At 40.7% G+C, this 24,849-nt stretch overlaps 1 protein-coding gene and 1 long non-coding RNA gene across 4 annotated transcripts; one reads left to right on the top strand and one right to left on the bottom strand.

Annotated features, from left to right (window-relative positions):
* Positions 1-1,030: 1,030 nt before the first annotated feature.
* Positions 1,031-20,947, bottom strand: ZBTB21 (zinc finger and BTB domain containing 21). 3 transcript variants are annotated; one of them, XR_012627495.1, is made up of 3 exons: positions 20,701-20,947; positions 5,990-9,327; positions 1,031-2,267 (listed from the first exon to the last, which is right to left on the bottom strand). XR_012627495.1 is itself a non-coding variant. In XM_074858402.1 (2 exons), exon 2 carries the CDS (start codon positions 9,312-9,314, stop codon positions 6,141-6,143), a length of 3,174 nt encoding a protein of 1,057 aa, XP_074714503.1. In that variant the 5' UTR covers positions 9,315-9,327; positions 20,701-20,947; the 3' UTR covers positions 1,031-6,140. The 3 variants fall into 3 exon arrangements, 2 of the variants coding, with proteins under 2 accessions (XP_074714503.1, XP_074714504.1); XM_074858402.1 differs by having other exon boundaries at positions 1,031-9,327; XM_074858403.1 differs by lacking the exon at positions 20,701-20,947 and adding an exon at positions 19,837-19,994 and having other exon boundaries at positions 1,031-9,327.
* On the top strand, positions 20,910-23,550 carry LOC141939179 (uncharacterized). Its single transcript, XR_012627496.1, has 2 exons — positions 20,910-20,976; positions 21,457-23,550. It is a non-coding gene; the product is annotated as an uncharacterized LOC141939179 (long non-coding RNA).
* The last annotated feature ends 1,299 nt before the right edge of the window (positions 23,551-24,849 follow it).

Raw genomic sequence — 24,849 nt, forward strand, 5'->3', positions numbered from 1 at the left:
CATGGAGGGACAGGCCTGGAGCCCTTTGTCCCTGTTTTCAAAGAGATGTAAAGAGCATCAAAGGCCCAAATCCTCTTGAGCTTGGAATGCCCTTTCAACCCTTGATTCTGACCATTTGGCAGACCTGGTACTTCAGCTCTGCCGTAAGTTTCACCTGACCTACTGCCCCACTTACTCTGACAAGACAGTACACATGCACACAGTGACAAGCACTGGGGTAAAAAGCACAGGTAACTGTTCAGCACATGCTCTTGCTGCAAATCTTAGCCTTCCCACTAAGACCATTCTTTGCTATCCAGGCAGTGACTTTTGTGAAACTTGTTGGGAGATTAACTCTTGAGATCTTGTCTCCTCTATTAAATGTGAGTGAAATTGGTCAATGCATTCAACCAAACCGCACAAATTAAAAATGGCAAAGGACAGCAATCGTGGAGACTAAGAAGTTGAGAAAACTGGCCTAAGAGTTTTCAAAGATAGGTCTCATCTGCTTTGAAGAGAGGAGCCTAGTAAACCGTGTTCCCAAAAGATACAGGTAATTTTCTGCATCATAGGAATGAATCTACATACTCCATTCCCATGCAGGGGTTTCTGAAGAGGGAAATGAATGCAGCAAAACTGCTTTTGATGAGAGCACTGCCAAATACCATAAACATTCCTGACTCTTTATTTTCAAACATCTGGTTCAATCCAGTTTTAGATGAAAGAGATGCTCAGTTGATGGAACCTTGCTTCCACAAAGTCCCAGTTTAATCACGGATTGCATATGAGAAGCCGAATTTGAGCTGTGCTCAAGTTTTTAAGAGATTGTCTAGAGCAGTTGGTTTTCTTGTATTTTCCAGTAAAAGGTTCAGTGGGGCACTTACTAAAACAAACAAAAAGCCATTATTTTAGTAATGTAAAAACTACTATTTACATCCAACAAATAGATCAAAAGATGCTCTTTTATAAACAAAACTCCCATCCCACAGACACAATGGTATGTACAATAACATCACACTTTGCCAAGAGATTCCAGTATAAGACACAGAAATTCAAAAGAAACAAAGTGTAAGTTTATTAGACGCCAAGATTTCTTAGTCAAGATCTAAGTAAAGAAAACACACAGTAGAAAAAGTTGTACAAAGCAGCAATGGATTTACATTACATTAAAGAAAAAGTTGCCCATAGCTATTAAGTCTCAGTCCTAAAAAAGGTAAAAACCCATCCTGGTGTATTGAACTGATACAGAATGACTGTAAGGTATACAGGATTATAAAACCAGCTTCTTTTTTCTTACCTCTATAATCCTTTAAAATGACAAGTGATTTTGTGTAACTAATTGGAAAGTTCTATAGCAAATATATTGGATAATTCCCATTTCTAGAAACTGTAGGAAACCATTTCCCTGTACCCAAGCACTAAAAGTGATCCCATTTTCCTGCTTTTTAAAAAGGGACACTGTCAAGAATAAGCCTTAAAATGTGTACTTTATATGTATTTTGCATGTTACATTGCAAAAGATAGTTTGTTCTGGTTTTATGTATGTATTTTAATTAAAGATGCTGCTGCAGTAGTGGGAAGCTTGTATCTTTAAAAGGTAACATATATTGCTGAGAAACCGGAAAAGGAAAAATGGATTTAGTCCTTTATTCTGGAGTAGTGACAGAAAGCAACATGAAAAATAAGCTCAACCCACAGAATTCAGATACATTTTTCAGACATCCTTGCAACAATTCAGGATGCCCTTAATAGGCATTTTCATGCCCAAGCAGCTCAAGTGTTATGACTCAATTCATGTTTTTAAACGCTTTGATTTTATTAATATCAAGTAGTCTTAATACAGATAAGTACATTTACTGTATACAACTTTTCTCTTGATAGTGTCCCTTTATGTACAACAGTTACAGTACAGTTTTTCACAAGTCATTTTAAATAAACAAGAATCAATGACATTAAAAAATACTATCTGGCTGTGTTCAACAACAACAACAAAAAAGATTTTAACACTGATTCATTAACAGCAACATTAAAAAAAAAACAAACCCCAAACCCTAAGCTTGCTTTGATTTTTATCTAAATCTTCTGGTAGGAAAATGTAAACAATTTTATTGAACAGTATAGGCACATGCCAGATTACAGGCTCATGCCAGATATTTGCACCCTCGCTGTTAGTGCCAAGAAGTTAGGCATAAGTCTGTCCTTATCCCATGTGAGGAACTTCTAGTTTTATCACTGGAAGCTTGGAACAAAAACAGAGTACATGTAGCTTCAGATCAAACCCGCATGTCCTACTTGGGGGTAAAACAAACAAACAACATCGGACAAAAAAAAAAAAACCCCAAACCAAAAAAACCCCAAAAACTACTGGATGTCACTAGAAGGCCTGCTTAAATAGGAAATGTAGGAACAAGTCTCTTACAGCTGTCTTTTTGTTCATGGATAAGGCTACATCTCCATTCTGAAATATACAAGACAAACTCCAGTGTCACCCACTGCTTCAGCAGGTTATCTGCTCAATTAACTGTCACAGGCTGTTTCACGCCGCCTTACCAAAAAAAAAAGGTAGAGACAGTATTACTGGTTCATGTCCTTTGTTTTTGTAAAACTGCAGAACTACACCCTAGCTGTATATGCAGTTTTTATGTAGAGGAATAAATATTTCAACATTTGGTTCTAGGACTTAAAAAAAAAAAATCTATATGTATTTTTCTGCCATTGCTGACTTTCAAGGTTGATCATGGTCCCAATTTAGCAAAGAACTTAAGCACAAAATTAAGACTGATCTTAATGGAACTTAACCATAGGCTTAGACACTGCCAACACAGTGCCTGAAAGGAAAAAAGTCCCAAACCAAAACACATTTCATGGCTCAACCCTGCTCCTCTTAAATGCAACAGAAGTTTCCATTGGACTTCCACTGAAGCAGGATAGTTCTCTGAGATTTATCTGACAGATTATAAAAATAGCAAAAAAAGAAAGAATTAAGATTCTAATCTATATATTAAAACATCTGCACATTCCTGTCACAAATTTTAAGAAAAAAAGCAAAACACTTTTTATATTTAACAAGACCTCTAACTTTGTGTCACTTTAGTACACAGCTACAAAATTAAACAAAATATGATGAAGACAGGCTTTTGTATCAATAAATTTGCCTTTTATTTTGGCTGTGGCCAAACTAGACACTCTTCAAAAGACCTTTATTTATAAACAAGCAACTAACATTTTTTCCATAATTTAACTTTTTAAACATATATTAAAGTTATATAAGTGGAAGCATATTTATTCCGTATCCTCCAAAATAAACACTTCTATCAAGGGCTTTTTAAGATACTGTATAAAAGCTAATAGAAAACCAGAACTGCTATATAAACATCTCATATTTAAACTTCAGAGATCCTGAATTCCTTTACTAAACAACAGGAACCGAATTAAAAAAAAAACAAACAACCACAGAACACACTCAAAGTTAAAAACAAAACTTAAAAAAAACCCCAAACAAAACAACTAAATAAAACTTAGGAGGAGGCTATTTAGACAAAAAATATTTTATGGATTTTTTATAATACATAGTATACTAGGAAAAAGGTCAAGGTTTCTTCAGAGATGTTGCACAAGCTTTTGATTTCAAGTGTGTGGAATTTGTCTTCATAACACATAGCAGAATCCCATTTGGAAGTTAGATGACTATGACATAGTTGAACTAGTCATCTTCCTTTAGAAAGCACACTGATTTTTGAAAGGCTACATATAAACTTTCAGACTATTGTATAGAGGAATCATTGGTGAAAATTTATGAACCATTTTATAAAAACATGTTCATATTTTATATGCACAGATTTCTTACATACATTTAAAGGATACTTAGAGAAGCGTTATGTTTTTCTGATTTTATTAAACCAGGTTAAGTGTAACAACCATTTTATTTTTAAATTGCTTCTGGTAAGAAATAAATTTAGTCTTATTAGGTGGAGTAAAAAAGTCAACAACTAGAAATGTCACTATTAAACTAGTACCTTGTTTTAGTTGCAATGTCACTGAAAGAGTTTAACTGATATTCTAACAAATTAGCATAATCATATTCAGCTACAATTTGCCTGAAAGAGGATGAAAAAAGAACAACACATTACTATTAGAAGTGTTTAGTAACAATTTTAGATTTTAATCAAAAATTAAACAGAAGAGGCTTGAAAATAACATTGCAAATTTTTTGGTAGCTGAAAAAAGTCAGGGGTCCATCCCGAGCCAATTCTTTTAAACTTAAGTTACAGGAAGAACAACTAAAAAAAAAAAAACCTGTTGGAAAAAAATGGGTGGCACACTCAGGCTTTCACTGAGAAAAATCCACTCCTGTGTGTGCCTAAGGATGCCCATCCTTAGATTCTTAGGAGTTACACTTCTGCTTAATTTTGCTAAATCTTAGTGTCAGCTTGCAATTCTTCTTACTATTGAGTTTGGGATACTGAAAAAAAATTAATGGTGACATACAGAATTAAAGCTTTGCTCTTGCTCCCCCCGAAACTGGTGACAAAACTCCTGTTGCTTTCAGCAAACACAGACTGGGCTCTGGCTACGTAGTCTGGAATGCAATTCCCCTCTCCCAGCCTGCACGGGGTAAAGTTGGTCAGGATCATAAATGCTGCCTGCATCATTTACGTTCACTTTAATCCATCACCACTCCATTAAACTTAAATTATAGCAGAAGAATTTTTCACTGTTAGTTTACCACCTACTTCTGGGTAAGTATTTCTTTTACTTACAGAATAATTTTGGACCCTTATTATAGCTTCTGGTAAGTATCTATGATCCTACTTACACTAAATGCTCCAGTTGTGATTTGAGGTAAAATAATGGAACCACACAGAATATCTGCAGCCCATTATTACCACGATTTTCAACAAATTAGAAAATTGCAACACATTATCACATATGATAGAAAGCGGCAGAAAGAAATATTCTATGCATTGTATTCATAAAATGCAGTGATTGTAGTGTGATGGTTTTTCCTCTGCTTTGAGCTGGATATGTATGCTTAATACAAATTTCAAATACATACTTCTTCATTTATACAGGTGTCTATATAAATATTTACATTTTTAGTTTTTGTTAAAACATATCTTTGTACTCATGGCCAAGCTTATTACTGTGTGTAGGAACACAACTCATCTTCTGTCCCTTAATGAGCTCTTTTTTTGATTTAATAGTTATACATTCCTTTGTAGTTAGAATTACAAACTGTTGTACAAATAGTGGAAATAAAATTATGAAACTTGTCTGACATCCATTCAATCTTAGTTCATACTATAAACAGTACCATTTGCATGATGATGGCTGTTAATATAATGACTTTAGCTACTGAAGTATCTATAGTAAATTAGTCTTTGGGACATTATATAAAGCAAAGTACCTCCTCCCCCAATTTTCCTTAGAAACTTATAATTAAATGGCTGAACGCAGGCTTGCTGCTACTTTTTATATAAAATCTTAGTAATAATATTGCTGACTTTAGATTCTGTTTTAATTTGCACAAGTTCCATTTAACAACAAAACAATTCTATGTTCCCTTAAAATATCAAACATTCGTATCCAATAACATCAGGATTACTCAAACTTGAGGTTTATTTGTTATTGCTAAAGGTTTCTAAGACCTAAGTCAATACAGCAAGACACTCCATCCACTTCCTCCCTAACTGCAAGTGCATGGCGATTATTTATATGGAGCTTGTATGGTGGTTTCTTTTAAAAAAAATTAATGAAGTTGGTTACAGTATTTCACTACTACAAACTCACAGTTAGAATCCAAATTGTTGTTGCTCTTTCATTTAATATATAACTTTATATATAATACACACGCACACGCCAACATCACAGGATGAAGATCCATGCATACAATCCAGATGTGATCGTATTTCAGTGTTAAATGAAATAAAAACTATTCTGTTACTATTAGATCCCAGACCTCAGTATTTTAAATTACTCTGCTTTCTACCTACTAACCAAGTTAGTTTACCTTAATCTTCAAATCCCAGCAGCATCACAAATTCCAAATTCTTCATCATCGTCACTGTTTTGATCCTCTTAGATTTCTATTTTACATGGCATACATCTGAGATCCTGAACACGGCCTCCACTGAACCAGCTTTTTAAGGTATCTGTTAAAGCTAATTGTGTGTCTGTTCATGGCTCCAAAGACTAAAAGCTGTCTTGAAAGTCCTATGACAGAGTTTACACATGTATTGTCTTTTGAATGTGATTGCTGAGAGTGGTGGAGCATGATAGAAGAGTGTATCTGACTCCTGTGGTACAAATAATTTTTCAGTAGTAGTGGAGCTTTCAGACAAGCCTGTTGGACTATCAGGCTCCAAAGGCTGGATTTTGGGGAGGGGTGGGGGTGGAGGTAAGGGTGGTGGTGATGGGGAATTAGCTGGTGGACATATCTCAGGCTCCTTATTTGTGGACTCCTCTGAAGCCTGTGACATGTGAGACTGGAAGTGACTCCACAGCCGGAAATTGGTTCGGAAGGCCTTGTTACACACATGACAAATAAATGGCTTCACAGAGCATAAGAGCTCTTGGTGACGCTCCAGCTGCTTGCGTACAGTGAAAATCTTCCCACACTTTTCACAGGGCCACAAACCAGCATCTTTGTTGGAGACTACTTCCTTAGGTTCTCTGCTCGTTTCAGTGACCTCATCCTCCATATCATCTGCAGGCTCTTCTTTGATCTGAATTTTAAACTGCTTGGAAACACTCAAGTCTTCAGGTAGGCATGAGGAATCTTCAGAATCAAAATTTATTTGTTCTGATGAATCACTGACTACACCATCCTCCTTTGCAGCCACAAAATTGTTCATTTTATTGGATTCTGGCTGAGGAGGCAATCTTGATGAACTAGTTATTTCTCCATTGTGATCCAGGATAGGTAAAGAAAAGTTCTCTGATGGAGCCATTGTGTTTTGATTGTGAACTTCAACTTGATGACGCCAAATACTGAAGGATGATTTAAAGCTACGCATACACTCAAGACAAGTAAGCTTCTTGTATTCACACTTGCTTTCATGCTCATGCGTCAGCTCTGGAGAAGAAAATCTAAGGCTGCAGTAAGGACAGACAGTAGCATTTCTACAGAGTCGCTCATGATTTCCCTGTTCAATAAGTGAAGAGAGCTTAGCATTGCAGAGACGGCACTGATAAACCTCTTTGTTTTCTACTGGACTTGCAATATGAATATGATCTTTCTGCTTAGGAGCCTTATTTCCTCCAATTGGTTTCTCCCCTGGGTGCATTTTTATGTGCTGTTTAAATTGTGAGAGGAAACGATAAGTCTTCCCGCAGTAGGTACAAATATAGGCCCCTTTGGTTCTTGATCTTAAATTCCTTTTGATGACTTGTGCTTGTGAAGCAGACTGTCCCTGAAAACCTTGCTTGCCACGCCTTAGTTTAACAATTAGAGCTTTTTTAATTTCTCTCTCTCTCACTATATCGATCAGTTTTCTTTGGAATTTTTCATCCAAAACAGCATGTGAACTGGAAGCTGGTGAGGGATTCTTCACGATTCCATGTTGTGTCTGGCAGTGTGTCCACACTTTGAAATTTGTGTGAAATCTCTTGTGGCATATGTCACAAGCATAGGGCTTCTCTGGATTATGATACATGTTAACATGACGATGAAGACCTGCTGTTGATCTGAAAATTTTAAGGCAGTGCTTGCATTTAAATTTTTTATTTGGTCTTGCTTCTTCCATCTCGCTGTATTCATCTTTACTGACATCAGAGTCGGGAAAATCAGCATCAAGGTGCGTAGGGCTTGAGCCTTCCTCAAAGTTGTCTTCTGACGCAGGAGAACCCTGCTCATCCACCTTCAGTTTCTTAAATGGTAGGCTTCTATCAGCTTGAAAACTCCTTTTTGCTGGAAGTCTACTTGGTTCCTTATGATCATCCTCAGTTTTAACAGGAAAGTCTTTATTTGTCGATGCTGAAGCATCACCCACTGTAACTCTTATTATTTCGGCAGGATCTGAAAGTGGACTGCTAGGTTCAGTTTTTATTCGCACCTCTGTGAGAGGGGAAGCGACCTCCCTATCAGTTGACTGAGAGGCACTGAAAGACCTAAGGCGGTGTGGGTGTATTACCTGTGGCTTTTCATCTAAGACTAACTTCTCTGATGACTCTTTCAAGGATGACTTTTGAGATACAACGTTAAATGTCTTCTGGGAATCATTAGTTCCCGGTGAGGAGGATGATGATACCTGTGAAGGTTTTAGGTCAACAGAAGGTGAGTAAATAGGAACCTGGCTGTCCATGGACAGCGACCTTCGAAGGAGACTCTTTACAAGTGGCCCACTTCTGTCAATACTTTGGTTTTCTGGACCAGATCCACTAGATGGGATTACTAGCCCTAACTTTGAGTAGTATAGCAAATTCCTGTCTTCACCTTGACCGTTTCCTTTTCCCGCCTCTCGCAACAAAAATGTAGATTCTGATGTGCCACGCAGAGACAAGACTGGTGGACGTGGTCTTTTTAATGACATCTCTGCAGTCTTTCCTCTTAAAAGCTGACCACTGCTTCCTGGTTCATCGCTTGCAATTTCCTTCTCCGCTAAAGGCATTTGAGGCAGTACTGTGTTCCTTTTCGCTAAACCACCTCTGCTCTGATCCTCCACAGTTCCAGAAGTTTCATGAACCTTTGTGTAGCTCACAGGGCTTTCTTTCAGCCATCTCCTTTCAGTCAGTGACAAGTTGTGAAGGGTTTCAGTTGGTTTTGTTACTTGTGGTCTACTGCTAGTTTTGACAGCAACAGAGGGTAAAGGTTTAGAAGTATGGCTTAAATCATGTTGTGTTTGATTTATACTTTTCGCTTGTGCTTCAATTCTGTTTTGACAGACAATGACACTTCTCTTCTGAGAACTACTTTCGTCTTCATCTTGATACAGTATTTTCTTAATAGGGCAAGTTGGAAAAGGAGCTTGAGGACTCTTAGAAACAATGTTTGTAAGAAAGGATATTCCAAGACTGTAGCCCAGTTCTTGCACAGCTGCAAGACTGCCTTTCTCAATGAATAAGGATGAAGAATAAATGTAGTTTAACACATTATCAAAAGCATCTGGCTCACAAAAGTCGAGTTGAAACACTGACTGAGACTCATTCTCCTTATTCGTGAACAGAGTCTGGAAGTATTCACTGCTGGCAGCCAGAACGTTTTTATGAGCTCGAAATTTCTGATCTCCTACTATAAGAACAACATCACACAGCTGTCCCTTTAGACGCTCCTCATTCAGTGCGCTTAGAAGTGAAATGGCATGTGCTGGATTTATGTAATGCAAGAGCCCCTCCATGATTCTGATGTTTCTGAAAAAGAACAACAACAAAAAAAAGTTGTAGGTTGCCTTGTGTGAACTGTTGTTAGAGATAAAGTAAACACACCTAATCCCTCTGTACTTCATAAATTGGCTAAACCACCATCAACAGTGCTGAAGAAAGCAGCTTGTTTGGAGGAAAGGTATATGGCAATTAAAGCAACGCTGTTAGCTCCAACAGATGCACAGCCACGAGAAGAGCCAGCTCGTGTGCCCACTTTCAAATACACTGTTAATCGTTGATCTTATACCAAGAATATTATACGTAATTAACGCAGGGGGGTGGGTGGGGGCTGTGTTCTCTTCCTGCAATACACCTGTTCACATGAGGGAACAGTTCAATCATTTCACTCTTGATCATCTTTTTCTCAGCTTTAGCTTTATGAAGATCTATCTTGACAACCGCATTGATAAACTCTTGAATAAGACATCTAAAGCTTAGTTATGCCAAGTCACCTTTCTGAGGCTAAGCAACCCTGACAGTCTCTTGCTGACTAAACAAATTAACGGGGCTTTGTTGTCATTTTTAATAGGATGATGGAAAGGCCATTAATACTGGGAAGGGAGAAGGAAGCAGGATTATTGTCTGTAATCTAGATTAATTCATCATGTTTGCTTATGCTTAATAAGTGTGGTTAATATATACTTCTAGCTATCAAATATGTGTCACTTATAACTGCACTGAGAGGATCTGGTTTCTTGGAAATGTCACAATTATAATTGAAGTATCCCTGCACTGCTTTGTTTTAGCTTAAAAGCAATCAGAGAACTGAACTCTATGCTTCATTAGCATAAGAGCACTTCATGCCCACAACCCCTATACTTGAGGAACAGTTACCCTCGGATGCATCCAAGAGTACAATATGCACAAATTAAACTGCAGTGCAGAAACCTCCATGTTCCATATGCTTCAAAACACTGCCCACCCTGTACTGCAGGATGTCTCAATAACTCAATAGACTGCTCCAGATTAGATTTTAACAAAAGAAGAGAATTGGATTTTAAGATAGTTTAAACAAAAAACTTCTGTGGCTTGAATTGAAATTTATGTATCTGTGCACCTGCACTCAGACAGAGAAATCAGCAATATCCAATTTTCTTTTTTTTCATGGACACTCTTACAATTCTGTTCAAGTTAACCTGTAAGAATTTTACACTACCTTCCTCTATGGTGGTAGTACAAGTCAATGATGTATCTGTTAAAAGCAAACCCCATCTCTTTACAGATGATTGGAGAAACTACTCTTCAATTTATGTCATGGTTTAGGCCCAGTCGGCAAGTAAGCACCACGTGGCTGCTCACTCACTCCTCCCTCCTCAGTGGGATGCGGAGGACAATCAGAAGAAAAAGGTAAAAACTTGTGGGTTGAGATAAGGACAATTTAACAGGACAACACAAGGAGAGAAGAAATAATAATAATAATAAAAATTAATAATAATAATGAGAATATATGAAGCAAGTGATGCACAATGCAATTGCTCACCACCCAGAACCTGATGCCCAGCCAGTTTCCGAGACACGATCCCTCCCCCTGCCCCGACCTGCTTCCCTAGTTATGTACTGACCATGAACGTCATTTGGTGTCCAATATCCCCTTGGCTAGTTTGGGTCAGCTATCCTGGCTGTGCCCCCCTCCCAGCTTCTTGTGAAAATTAACTCTATCCCAGCCAAATCCAGGACAGTTTATAATCTATACATGATGTATGCTATTACAACAAAAAGGTTTCACTATTCATCAGCTTACAAGCAAAACTGAAAAGTTTATCAAAATAAAAAAACAGTATTAAGAAGCCATGATTAATAAATGAGGGTGGTAAATCTTACAACTAATGGATATAAATAAGTGATCAAAGTCTAAACTGGTATTATTGAGAAATGACTTAAAAGGGTGCCACATACAGTGTCTCAGGGCATTGATTGTATCACAGGACTGAGCTACCACTTCTACACAGGAAACCACAGAGTTAATAGTGTCATGGCAATAGCAAGAGCAGAATTCTGCTTCCTCACCAGATCTGTCTTTATTGAGTGTTTCAGTGTCTTGCAGTGTTGTTTCATAAACACTAATTTATCCTTCATTCGTCTCAGATAGTTATAATGCATAATTCCCCACACACCTTCACCTAAAAAAAGCAGAGCAGCCAAGCTACTATGAATTTGAGAAACCAATCTGGTTTGGTTTGCTTGCTATGTTTTGCTTAAATGTACTGTCTGGGGGGGAAGGGGGTGCACACTACCTGCCTCCTTTGTGGATGTCACTGCAATTTAAAGTGGTGGAGGCTGACCGGCCCTAATCGTGGTCTGAGCACCCATTAACGCTTGGAGTGTTATTAGAACAAGTGTTCCAGGAACATACTTTTTCCTTTAGCTTCATCTGAAAGAAACTGAGTTTGCAAACTCAAGTGATTCACCTGGGATGCAAGTTGCAGCATGGTGTAGGGAGGTAACAGATCAACAGTGTGCTTATGAAGGAAACTTGAACTAAAGCAGTACTGTAGAGACACCTAATAGAAGTTGCTGCAGAACCCATACCTCAAGGACACAGTGGGAAAGGGGTGTATTAGTCAAATGTTTTGAAATATTTTCAAATCTTTCATTTTAATCTGCTTTACCCAGGCCTTGTGTTTTGTCTAAGACACTTGCAGAATAAACACCATGTAATTACTATGTGTTCCTTTGTCCATCGTAATGCACTAATGCTATTAGTAGAGACAGGTATAAAATCTACATGTCTAAAGCAGAATCCAATAGTCACCCATCCTTCTTTCCACATTCTCTTTTATTCATAAAACATCTCCAATTTATTACATTAAACAAGACAGAGAGAAGCATCCCACTACAGCCCTCCCTTTCCTGCTCAGAGCACAGCCTCTTCTGTGCAGTGGAGGAGGCAGAGCTCTTTGGTGCAGTGTAACTCTTGTCACTTTAACAGTAACCAAGGCCACAACATACACAAATGGCATGGGACCAAATTAATCCTGCAAAAGCAGCTTTAATCCTGGTATTTCCTAATTCAAGTGCTTGACTTTCAGTTTAATAGCCTTTAAACACAACAGTCAGAAATAAAACAAGCTATAATATGTTAAGAAAATCAGAAATGGTTTGCAGAACCATTTAAAGACATTTACACAGATCATCTGAAAGCCTGATGTAAAAAAACCCCCAAAGATTACCAGAGTAAATGTACAATGCATTAAAATTTCACTACATGAACACTTCTCAGTAACAAAGTTGATCCAAGACATTCCTGCTCTCTTTTGTTCATCTTATCTGCACAATGCTGTTCACTCCTTCAGCTGTGCCAGTACAAATATTTGCAGGCCTGTATTACACAGCAGATCAGACAATAAATAAAAACCAAATAGTATTTCTTTTCAAATGCTGGCCAATTTTTACATTAAACCACAATCTCAAGAACAATTGCATTGGCATAACTGAAGAGGCAGCAAACTGTGACGGGGAGCAGCTATAGCAAGAGAAGAACTCCTTACAACAGTTTGTCATCTAAGTCAATGCTTGGCTGCCTGTGCTCAGCCCCAACACAAAAGGTGTGCCCAACTTCTGTGAAGATAACAGAACTGTGGCTGGCTCCTGTGATGCTACATTTGATTCCAGGTGTTTGAGGATTCATACTTCCTCAGATGAAGATTATTTTGCCATTAACTACCTAAATTCTTTCCTCCAGATAATCTGCTTCTATTCTCTCCAACCATTTTTTTTCCAGCTGTCTTCACTACTGACTGGAAACAAAGCTCTCTCCTCTTTTCTTCCATGATGTTCGGGTGACATCAAGGAAACAGCATATCAGAAAATCTCCCATTGTCCGTGTTCAGATGCCACATACTATAGCAGCTGCCAGTCCTCAGGAGGAACAGTGACAGTAAGACTCCAGACCCAAGAAGGGCAAGTGCAGCAGGAGCACGTGCAGCCTTCCTTCAGGAGGCCAAGAAGAGATTTTTACTGTCAATCTTCAACAGCCCTCTACTGATCTCAGCGAACTAGATTTCAGAAACCTAAGTACCACATTTGGTACAAGATTTATTTTATTTTAGTTTTTGAACAAGGATAGAAAAAGGCACCTCTACTATTTCAAAATCACTTTCTGCAAAAAGGACATTGCTACTCAGGAAAGCTCTTCACAAGGGAAGGGTAAAAAAGCTTAATCTTTGGTCCGGCAGTTTATTGACCTTCAACAGCTACCTGCCTTTGAAGTGGCAGTTCCCCTTCCTTTCCTCTGTCCCTTACTCTCACATCTCCTCCTCCCAGCCCTGTTGTACCCTCCTCTTCTTTCACCAGCTCTGTTGCTCATTCGACCTCCCAGTAAGTTGGTGCAGCTCCCTAAAACGAAGCAGGACACAGACAAACAAACAAACTCAATCCTCCTTATATCTGTTTGATATTTTATAGGTTAGGAGCTTAACCAGCTCACTGAGAGGTCAGATAAGCCTTGCAGTTGCAGCAAGAGAAGCCACGAAACCACCCATTCTTTGCCAGCAAGTTGTTCAGTCAGCTTTGCCCATCTGAAACTCCACCTTCAGAAGCCATGAAGTCACCAGTGCCGAAACTTTACAAATAGAATCAGGCAGATATTTGTGTGAACAATTTCAGCATAACAGCTTACACTTGCGAATACACAAGCAACTAAAATTAAGATGTTGACTTCCATTATAACAACATAGCTGTCAGCTAGAGCTGTGTTAATAGCATGTTGGGGGTGGCAGTGGGAAAGCCGGTGTTCTGAAACACTTAATGAGATGCAGTGTTGCAGCAAGGAGGCGCCAGGACTGTGAGAAACTGCAGTCAGAAGCAGAGAATACAAGGAAGAAGGAGGAAACACACACAGAGGAGACAGGCAACAAGGGAAACTGAACAGGGGTTTCAACAGGGAAAACATACATAAGAAGTGTGGTGATGGCAAAACCACTAAAAAACGCAAAGAAACGTGGATTATAAGACTCAGCCAAAAAATACAAGTGACTTCCTGGGGTATCCCCAGGTAAATGCAGGAATGTTACACTCAGTTGTGAGTGCTCTGCAAAGGATTTGATGGCTCTGATAATTCATGTACTGTTTCAGACACAAGGTGGGAAAAAAGTCTCATTACTCGTCAAGAGTCCGGATGCAAAAAAACCCTACACTGCTTAAACTTATACTCAAGGATCCTATGCTGGATTTTATTATTTGAGTCTGACAACAGTTTATCAAATGCCTCTTCTCCCATCAACAGCCTTTGCAGTCTTCTACAGTCCGTATATATTTACATGTCCCCTGCCCCCCAAAAGCTATATGTAACAGCTCCAAACCCGTGGAGCAAGGCTGTCTGCACTTCTATAATCTTTTTCTAACTAAATATTTGAGTAATCCCTTGCTGCAAGTTCATGGATTCTGTCCTCCTGGATTTACGAAATGTGATTTCAACTGCTATTGCTGTTTTCCACTGTAGACAATACTGCAAACTTCCTCCATGAAGTCAAATGTTTTTCATTTCCAATAGGTCAACAGCAAGGAGAGACTCACTGGTATGAAGGCATATAATCAGATAAATAATATATTTACTAGGGTGTGAAATTGATGTATTAATTTCCAACTACTTATCCTTCACACATACAAAAGCAGAAATTTAGGGAGAGGAAAAGATAATATTCTGGAGTCTATTTCCCCCTCCACTAGGGACAATAATTAGCAGTTATCCTGATACAGACTAGAAATTCTCTTAGAAATTAGAGGCTACTTTTCACATTCACATAGTTTCGACATTTGACCCTCAAAATAGCTCCTCCTGACTAGAAGCAAACTACAAAATGTCAAAGTAACACCACAGAGCTCCACTTGTCCTTCTCATTCTTGTTTACAAACAAGCAGCAGCTAAGGGTGCAATTTCATCTTTCTCTCAGTCCGATCTAACCAGGGATTGCTCCTGCAAGGAGCAGTCCACGTCTCCTCCTCCGCTAAGGAAGGAGGAGTAGCAGCGTGTTGTCAGATCAGTAAACTGATCCAGCTGACCATGGGATTGCACAACTACTGGATGTAAGGGAGAGGGCAGGAATGTGCGCTGGCTGTGAGCTTTTCTGATTCTTCTTGAAAGAGTTCATGAAGATTAAAACACATCAAACAGTTTGATAAAATACTTGCCCTGGCCTCAATCTCAACTGAAAGGTGTGTAACTCATCATCCGAATTGCTGTAAACTAAACCAAGAGACTAAAAAGTTTAAAAATACCTTTCCGCAAGGACTTCTTCAGTTTTCATTCTCCTGAATTTTGTAACATTGCCATTAAACTCTCTGATGGGACAAGACTGAAAAGCTTGATGGCCATCCAATTTAAACACCTACAAAAACCTCATCCTCAGAAATATTTCACATGATTTTTTTTGGTAAGAGATGCATGGAATCAAGAATTTGAAGAAGGGGAGACACACACCAAATGTATACATTTGTACTCTTTCTACAGGTTGACTTTATTATTGTATTCGTAATAAAGAGATATATGTACCAAACTGAACAATATTCAGTCATCTGCTTTCCTATATGAGCTATTCTTTCTTTGTTTAACTGACCCAATTCACAATAAAATCTTGTCTACATACCACTTTAATTTTGTTGGTATAGTAGAAATGACAAACTCTAATTGTGGGCTTATTTCTGCTAATATAAAGGTGCTTTTTACAGGCATAGCATATTTTAGATGGGAAGAGAAGCCAGTTATACCCTTCTAAGGTACTTTTCTATCAACAGTATTGTGTTTACACTAAGGTTTCTTAGTGTAACAAGAGATAGGGGAAAAAGTCACGTAGTTAATCTGAAGCATGCAGAACTAACATAAAAGCTGAGCCTAAAAAATTGCCAGGTGAGAAACTTATAATTCAGAGAACACAGGTATCTTCCACCCACTGAAGGGATCCAAAGAAAACGCCATTCAGCCATCATTAATTACAGGCAAGATACTGGGAAGACAATACAGGATACTGTAAAATGGGAAAGACAACAGCAATTTTACATGAGTTTTACATAAGCTATTTATAAGGTCATGAATAGCACGTGGAAGATTTTCAGCTTACTCAAAGCCCATGTGCATTTGGAGTAGGCAATGTCCACATATTTTGTTGAAAAAAGATTTTAAAATTCTCCTCTGTGACAAGAACACTATGTATTTTTTCTTTATTCCTCAAAAGTATTTATGAGAAAGGAGCTGGTCCCATTCTTACTGAACTTCCAGGGAATTTGTCCATTGAACTCAATAGCTGAAGGACTGTACTCAGAGTTATATCCTGGCACAAAATAAACTAATTCCTTTTGTATGTGACAGGTAGATTAAGTTGTGGCAAACAGTGATTAGAAATCACTGTAATTCTGCTGCTTTTTCTTACATGATGATTGATGTATTAATTTTAAATTTTAATTTATTTAAAAAGGTTTTTCTGAGTCATATTTACTGTACCAAATACAAGATTTCTGAAAAATTCTCCAAAGATACTCACAAATGTATTCAGGTCAGAATGCCCAATAGTTCACCTCAAAGTAGTTCTAATGGTTTTTAGCTGGTGGGCACCCACCCCACTGGGACTACTGGTACACTTCTGGTTCCAGCATATTGTGGTGTCAGGCCTGATGCTGGCCTGTGCATGAGCCACACAGCACTGGAGGGAAATCAGTGGGTCAGAGGGATGGGGTGTGAGGGGGTGGCAGGGACACTCACTGTGCACCATTTAAGAACTGTCCCTGTGCTAACCATAACTTAACAAAGAGATTACTGAGAATGAAATGCAACCTAAAGATTACTCACGCTGTTAAGTGCTGATGTAGGATATACCATGGATAAGGAGGTTAATGCACTGAGACAAAAAAGGGAAAAATATTTCTTCCTTTCCTGAAGAATGCAATTCAATTCTATATGAATTACTATGAAAGGACAACTTTCATAACATTTTCTTGAAATTATTTGGCCAAAGGATTTCTCATGCCTTTTCATCACTGATTGTATGAAAAGATTTTGCACAACAAAGGCGTGGCATTTCACTAAATCTCAGAGGGAAAACAAAACCCCCTCAACAATCAGGACTAGGTGATTTTAAAACGTTCTTAGTTTTGATGGGCTGTAAGACTGCTGGTGGCGGTGGTGGAAGTAGAATGAGTTTAGGAAGGTAGAAGAGTTGCTCAACACTTCCCTTCCTTGTTCATAGAACTATTCTAGAACAACATAATACATAAAGTAGCCAATAAGCAAAGACAACAGATGATTTTATTTTCACTGCTGAATGAAAGAAAATATAAGAGAACTGCTGTCTTAAATATTATCATTAAGGAAAAAACTTGGGAAAAGACTACAGTACATTGACTAGTATTAAATCTACACCATAAATATTTGGGGAAAGCAACTCCCTCTACACAGAGTATGTATTTTTAAGTTGGGCATACTGCAGTCTTTCCACTTGCAACAAATGATTTTGCTGCCTCTAAAGATTTTTTTCCCTTCCGAGGATCTCAGATCATTAAATGTATCAGAGTTCATTATGAAACAGCTCACATGCTCAGAAGTTGAGAATTTCTTTTAATGAGAGCTGGAAATAGCTGCAAGTGTAATGCGTGACTCACAGCATAGTACCTCCCAGTGCAGTACAAACCATCTGGTGGTCACAGCCCAACTTCCTCTCCCCAGCTCCTCCTTCCTCTACCCTCTAAGTCTACACTTGTTTATAGACTGTAGTTATCACTATTTTGCAGATAAAACAACTTTCAAAACCTTGAAAACTATAATGGGAAACTACTTGATGTTTTTTATGGTAATTGCTTCACAGCTACTGAAGTTCAAAAAGGAACAACTTCAATATAGCATGAAAGCTCACAGCTTTCTGTAAAGTTGTCTTTTTAAACCAAAATGTTGGCATGCCTCTAATTTTAAGGAAAGCATAGCCAGCCATTACTGAAGATGAGCAAAGGACCAACTATCTAATTCTCTGTGTATCAGTATTCTCTAGCATCATACACACAAAACCCATGAGGTCACAAAACCCAACCTCTTAGTGGTATCAAGCTTCTAGTGATCAGGAGGGTTCTCAGTCCAAGAAGCGTGTTGAATTTGAGTCAGCTGACAGAGTATCACCCTGCTGCTTGGAACCTACACAGTAGGAAAAGGAAGCACAAACCTTCACATTTATCCTATTTGTGTACCATTAAAGGTACAGTGCAAAGAGGACTTCAGGAACTTCTTACAAGCTATTGCCTCTTTTTACATTAAATAAGAGTGCTAGTATGTACTAAAGGATAAGTTACCTTAAGCCTTAAAAAAGCACCCAACTCATTATGGCTTTAATCCTGTTTTGGATGACAGGGCAATGTTGAAATTAGTGGAGAGCAAGAGACGTGGTCACTCACTCTCAGTTCTGATCCCCAGGGGTTATCTTGGCTCCTGCAGTCTCAGGGGAGCTCACAGCTGGGGAAACCCCTGATAAATCCTGGCACACATCGGCTGTAGCTGAAAACTCCAGAGGTTGTAATTTGTGACATCTCCCTGTGAGTCCCTACTGAGAACGTGCAAATGACAGCTCTTCAGATGTTCACAACCCAGTCAGGTTGGGTGGATTTTCTACAGGTAAACCAAATGTTCTTATGAGATTACAGCTGTATATAGCATGTGGGTAATAAAACTTCTGAGAGGAAGGGATGTCAGATCCCCTTCCACCCAAGACATGGCCACATAATTTGTTTTTTGCAAACAAGGTTTGTAAAAACAGTTGCTAAAGTTTGCTCAAAACTTCCCCTCAAGAACATCAGCATAACCTTGGTGGAAAATTTTAGTCGAAGCAGTTTGTCAGTTTGAGCTAAGTCAGAAGAGAACATAATAATTGCCAGTGTTCAGGCAATACAAACATAAAGCATTAGTAGATTTACCTGTAATACCTATTTACTACTCCTGATTTAATATCAAAAGCCTTGTTGCACAAAAATACATTAAAAAAAAAATCTATTTTCATAGTAACACTTATCTAAGGCTGAAAATACCAACTATGACTTAACTACAAGATGTTCACTGTATTCAAAATAGTTGTGATTATGTAACTCATCACAAGCTCTTCTTATACCCACAGCCTACCTACCTCTTACTTCCACTGTGAGGCTAACAACAAAAAAACTGAATAGCTTTTAAGACAAGTGCCATTTAATTATTAAGAGCTTACTCAGTATACAATGAAATTCCACAGTATTTCCTGACTCATAATAACTCCTTTAAATCAAGTTTTCCTGCAGTTCGATACTTCCCAGGAGCCGCATCCAATCTGGACATATAATGACAGTTTGGACTTTAAAGAGCATTAAAGTAAAATTCTCTCCGACATCTGTGATCGGGTAAAAGTCCTTCCACAGCCTTACGCAAACGCACAGCACATGCTGGTGTAGAGCGCTGAGGATTTTTCCACTAGACTATGAGATGTACTTTTTCCGCCTCATGAATAACACAGCCAAAGAGCGCTTGGACTAGTAAAGCTACACTTTGTTTAGTACCTGCATGTACTTATACGTCGCAGGAACCTTGCTGGGTTGCTTTCCGCCCTGAAATTTGCAGGCTAGCGTGGCTCTCCCCTCAAGACACACCGGGGAGGGACAGCCCTCCCGGATCCTCTGCCATGTTTGACACCTCGGACCCACAGCCGGCGTCCGCCCGGGGAGAGGAGTCGCGAGCCGCGGCCCCGCCGGGTAGGAGCCGGTACCGGCAGGGCGCCGCGCTCCCCTCCGCGGCCGCTGCCGGCGGGGCGGGGCGGGGCGGGCGGCCCCGGAGGCGGGGCTGCCCCTCCCGCCGGGCGCAGCGCAGGTAAGGGGGCACGTGCGGCCGGGAGGCGGCGCGTTCCTTCCCGCCAAACCCCACCCAGACCCAGCGGGGCGCAGGCGCGCGCGCCCCCCCGCCCCGCGCGCTGCTCCGCTCCCCACGCGGCGCCGCTCTCCCCCCGCCGCGCCGCTCCCCGCATGCGCCGTGAGGGAGCGCGAGGCCGGCCGCCGCGCAGGCGCAGTGCGGCGGGATTCCGGCCCGGGGGGAGGGCGCGGCACAGGCGCATGAGGGGCAGCTGAGGCGGCGCGCGGGCGCGGAGCATGCGCGGCGGGCAGGCCGGCGGGGCTTATGTGGCGGGCGTGTGCCGGCGCAACGGGCACCAGCCGCTTCCTCGGGGCGGAGGGAGCATGCGCGGAGGCCAGGGAGACGAGTTTCGTAACCGGCGCAGGCGCACTGCGCTGCTCGGGGACCGCAGCCCCGCTCGGTGGGGGGAAAAAAAAAACCACCTCAGAGTTACGTCAGGAAAAGACGCCTTTGTACACGGGGAGACCCAAACGGCGCGGGCAACCCCGGAACGGGCGCGAGACGCGGCCGTTACTCACCCTCTCCGCCGCCGGCCGCGCCCCCCCCTGCTGCCCCCCTCGGCGCCTCCTTTCACGGTTCGCCCGCGCGCGCTGCTGCCACCGCCGTGATTCCATCCATCTTGAATTTGACGTCATCCCACACCAGGGATGAGGTCATCGAAGGGAACGCTCGTCACGTGCGCAGCGCTCCGATTGGCCGGCGGGGGAGCGGGGGGCGAGGCGCTGGCGCGGCGGGGAGGGTGGCGGTTGGAGACGGTTACGGGGGATCCCCCACCCGCCGCCCTTCCCCCACAGGTAGCGCGGCGGGCGGGAGCCCTCCCCTCCCTCCCCTCCCCTCCTTCCCCTCCCCTCCTTCTCGCGCCCGGCGCCGCGCCGCGGGGAGGGCGCCAACGCCGGAGTCCCCCGACACGGCCCCGGCTGCCACCCTCACCCCTTCCCCCAGCCCCTTCACCGCAGCCCTCTAACGCCCGCGCGGGAGGGAAACTGAGGCAGCCGCGGCGGGAGGCACACGCAGAGGCAGGTCCCCGTCGTGTCCGTGTCTCTCCCCCCGTAGTGGGGCCGGTGTCACCGGTAGGATTGGGTAGGGTGCTGCTGTGGTACGCCCCCCTCCCCCCGCGCCTGGACCCCGCGTACTGCGGGTGGGCGTCTGGGGGGGGAAGCCTCTGCGGGCAGCGTTAATTTGCAGTTCCCCTCATTTAATAGTCTGTTTTGTTGTGGGGTTTTCTTTTTTTTTTTTTTTTTTTTTATTTTAATCCATGTTTTTCTAAAATGTAGGGGGGAAGGTCCCACGTGGTGCGAAGAAGCTCAATTTCTAGTGGCACGCACGTGGCGTCCTCGCAAGCTAGTCCACCGTTCCCCGGTATGAGCGGGGAGGCACATGCCCCGGCCCTGGTGGATTTTGGCTCAGACCCTTTGTAACTGCTGTACTCGTTCATCTTGATGTGATTTGAAAAATTATAACGGACGTTATCATTGCTTTAGTCTTGCTTCTCATTGAAATTACCCACTTTGAATTAAATACCTGAACAGGGCTTTATGTGTCACAATGCAAGTATTAAAATAGAAATTAGAATTACAAGATTTCTCTTGGTTTTGTGGAAAGCTAATCTGGCCCATTACCTTTTCATTAAGGACAGCTTGAATTCTAGAGATTAACATCTAATCCGCGTACGCGTTTTCAAACAGTGTGCTTTTAGATATTCCACCTAAGTCACAAATAGGCTGAAGCAGCTACTAGAATCTCTTTAATATGTTTAGTGCTGCGTTTAAACCTTTTTGCCAAGGATTTGTTGCAAACAGGCTAAACCCCGTGTAAGAAAAATGGCAACGTACCTCACTGGGTCCAGCTCCCCTCTCCCCTCTCCAGATGTATTTTTTGTCATGGCTGGTTCTTTTGGTGGTTTTGCAAACTTGCTAAGCTGCTTGTAAAAGGAGTGGATTTTTCATTCATGGACTTGGGCTGCTGCCGCTTCTGTTCTGACACGAGTGCGGCTGTGTGATGAGCCGGCACAAAAACCAAGCAAGCGGCTTGGTTTCATCTGGAATGGTTCCCCAATCAGGTTTGTTGCGCGGGGGTGCAGGCAGCTGCTCTGGCACAACAGGGCCTACTGTGGTAATGGGAACAAACAACTAGGAACACGGTTCGATCTCTTCGTGTAAACCAGTTTATGCAGTGACACTGGCTGTGCTGCCAGTGAAGCATTTGTAAAATTAACCTGAGCTCACTAATCTAGCAAGGCCTTGCTAACTTTTTTCATATGTACTCAGTTATTTCTTAGTCAAGCAGAATCAAACTGGTCTTGTATAATTATTTTCTCATCCACACTTCTCCAGAAGGTCTTGTGTCACAGATGGAGAACCTCTGTGCTGGAATTACCCTGCTGAAAAAATTGTGTTCTTTAAGGCGTACACACACATGTGTATAAGTATGTCTTACTGTGCAGGTATTTATTATCAGTATTTTAAATTTCTCAGTTTCCCTAGTGAAAGTGCAGCCTATTAGAATGGAGCCCATGTAGCGGCTTGTGCAGTATTGGCACCACATAGCAGTAACTCTCTGTAGTTCTTGCCTTAAGCAGACGATTTGAGAAAATTTTGAATGTAATTCTCAAAGATTTTGTGGTTTGATGGGGCATAAGACTCAAACTGACTGTATTTCATGATTGAGTCTGATTGACTTGGTGGTATTAAAGTTGTATGGATGCCTTAATTCCCTGTATGTCTGATATTTCTTGATTCTAATGAAATCTAGGCAAGAAATTCATGCTGTAGAATTATTTAGGGTTTAAGTTGTCTCTAGGTTCATTTTGTCAAATATACCATTCACAATTATTTTGTGAATTTCTTTTTCATTCTTCACGAGTAGCTTGTTTATGAACATTTTTCTCAAACATTTCTAATTTTAAGTGCTTTGATGGAGTGCTTAGTTTGATGTATTTTTCATCTATATGTGTGTGGTTGCAGCTGTTATTACCAGATGCATGTTTGTTGAGTATAAGGCTTGTTTTCCATTCAGAGTATCCAATAGCTGCTCAGATAAACTTTTGATCGTACTTGCCAACAAGCTTAATCACTGGAATTTTGTTAAAAACCGAACCCTTGCAAAACATAAAATGTAAAGCAAACTATTTTAAAAATATGAATGATTTTACATGGACTTTGTGAGAAAATTTACATGTAAAAACTAAAACACTTGCATTGGTTGTATGTGTATGTATGAAAAGTTACTATTTTTTGTGATGCAAATATTGTGCTATAGGCCCAAGTTGTGTACTCTGAATAGTTCAGGTTTTTTGATGCTAACATTTGTTTCATTTTCAATGTAAAAATAATTGGAATAAAGTCATATCCTTTTCTCATCTTTTTCTAGATCTGTAGATTCAGTCCTTTTTTATGTATAAACCCCTAAAAATTTTTTGCTGAAGGTTTGGACCTTGTGTGATTATTTTAAAACTAATGACATCAGGTTGTTTTCTTTTAGAGAGCCTTAGAAGTATCTCACATATCCTTAGGCATTCCTATATTAGCAGCTGAGAAAGAGTTTTGCAGAGAAACGCTTGTTTTTGGGGTAGGAGAGAGGTTAAAAAAAGGAGAACGCACCTCAGAAGGAAAGTCACGCAGTCTAATTTTGCTTCATTTCAGTGGGGGAACCTTGACTACGTATGGATGCTAAAATTTTTCATCTTGGTAAATTTTTGTTGAGTCTTGTGTCCATATAGAGAGGTCCATTCTGCACTCGGATAGCTTTAGGAGTGTATCCTGCTGCTGCGTCCCCTCCTCCTAGGCAGCATGGCTTTTCAAACTCTAAGGTTCTCCCGTAGCTGCTGTAATAGCAGAAATGCGGTACCCGAAGGCCAGTGTGTTACGTCTTTCTTGTTTCCCACCAAAAGCTCTGGAATTACTATTGCCGAGGACATATTGCAGAGGGAGATAATTAATCTCTAAGAAACTGCCTCCTCTCTCAGTTGGCCCTGAAAATCTTATCACTGGAGCAAATGCTAATGTTGCAGGACACACTACGGCTGTTACCCTGTTCCTTCAGATACCGGCTTCTATCCCAGAACTTCTGAGGAGTGAGGCGCTGCTGCTTGTGATCACAGAAAACACTTGAATGAACCGGTTCCTTTCAGCTGCTGTTGAATTCAGGAAATGTTTCTGGAAACGCTAGAGGTCTAGCTTTATCGATTCCAAATACTCTGCCAGAACACAGGTAACTTAATGACTTGCCAAAATACAGACACAGAATTTTCTACTGGTTTCTCATTGCTGACAGCTGTGCATGGAAAAGGGTGCCTGGATTTTTTTTTTTTTTCTAATATCTTTGGATGAAACCTCCTAGAACAAATGCTAGTAGGTAAAAAAAAATCCTATTTTTTCTAGTTAAAACCTGCCACTTGCCACAAAAGTACAGACACTTACCAGTATTCAGGGAGACAACCAGGCAGTAAGAGGCACAATGAGAATATTACAAAAATCACAGTGTTTTCATAACCGGTGTGAAGCAAGGTACAGACAAGAACCTTTCTGCAAATTTAAATTTCTTACCAGGAAAATAACAGTATAATGTAAAACTGTCTTCATTCCTAGTATTGCAGTTTCTGAGTTCCAAGTCTGGATTTTTTTTAGCTGTCACCCTCATTCTTCTGCAAATAGTTAATCTAGTTAATA

The sequence above is a fragment of the Strix uralensis genome, chromosome 2 (genome assembly GCF_047716275.1).
Source record: "Strix uralensis isolate ZFMK-TIS-50842 chromosome 2, bStrUra1, whole genome shotgun sequence".
Classification (NCBI taxonomy): Eukaryota; Metazoa; Chordata; class Aves; order Strigiformes; family Strigidae; genus Strix; species Strix uralensis.

Coding starts and splice junctions, on each gene's coding strand:
- ZBTB21 (XM_074858402.1), bottom strand. CDS start 9,314: ATGGAGGGGCTCTTGCATTACATAAATCCAGCACATGCCATTTCACTT.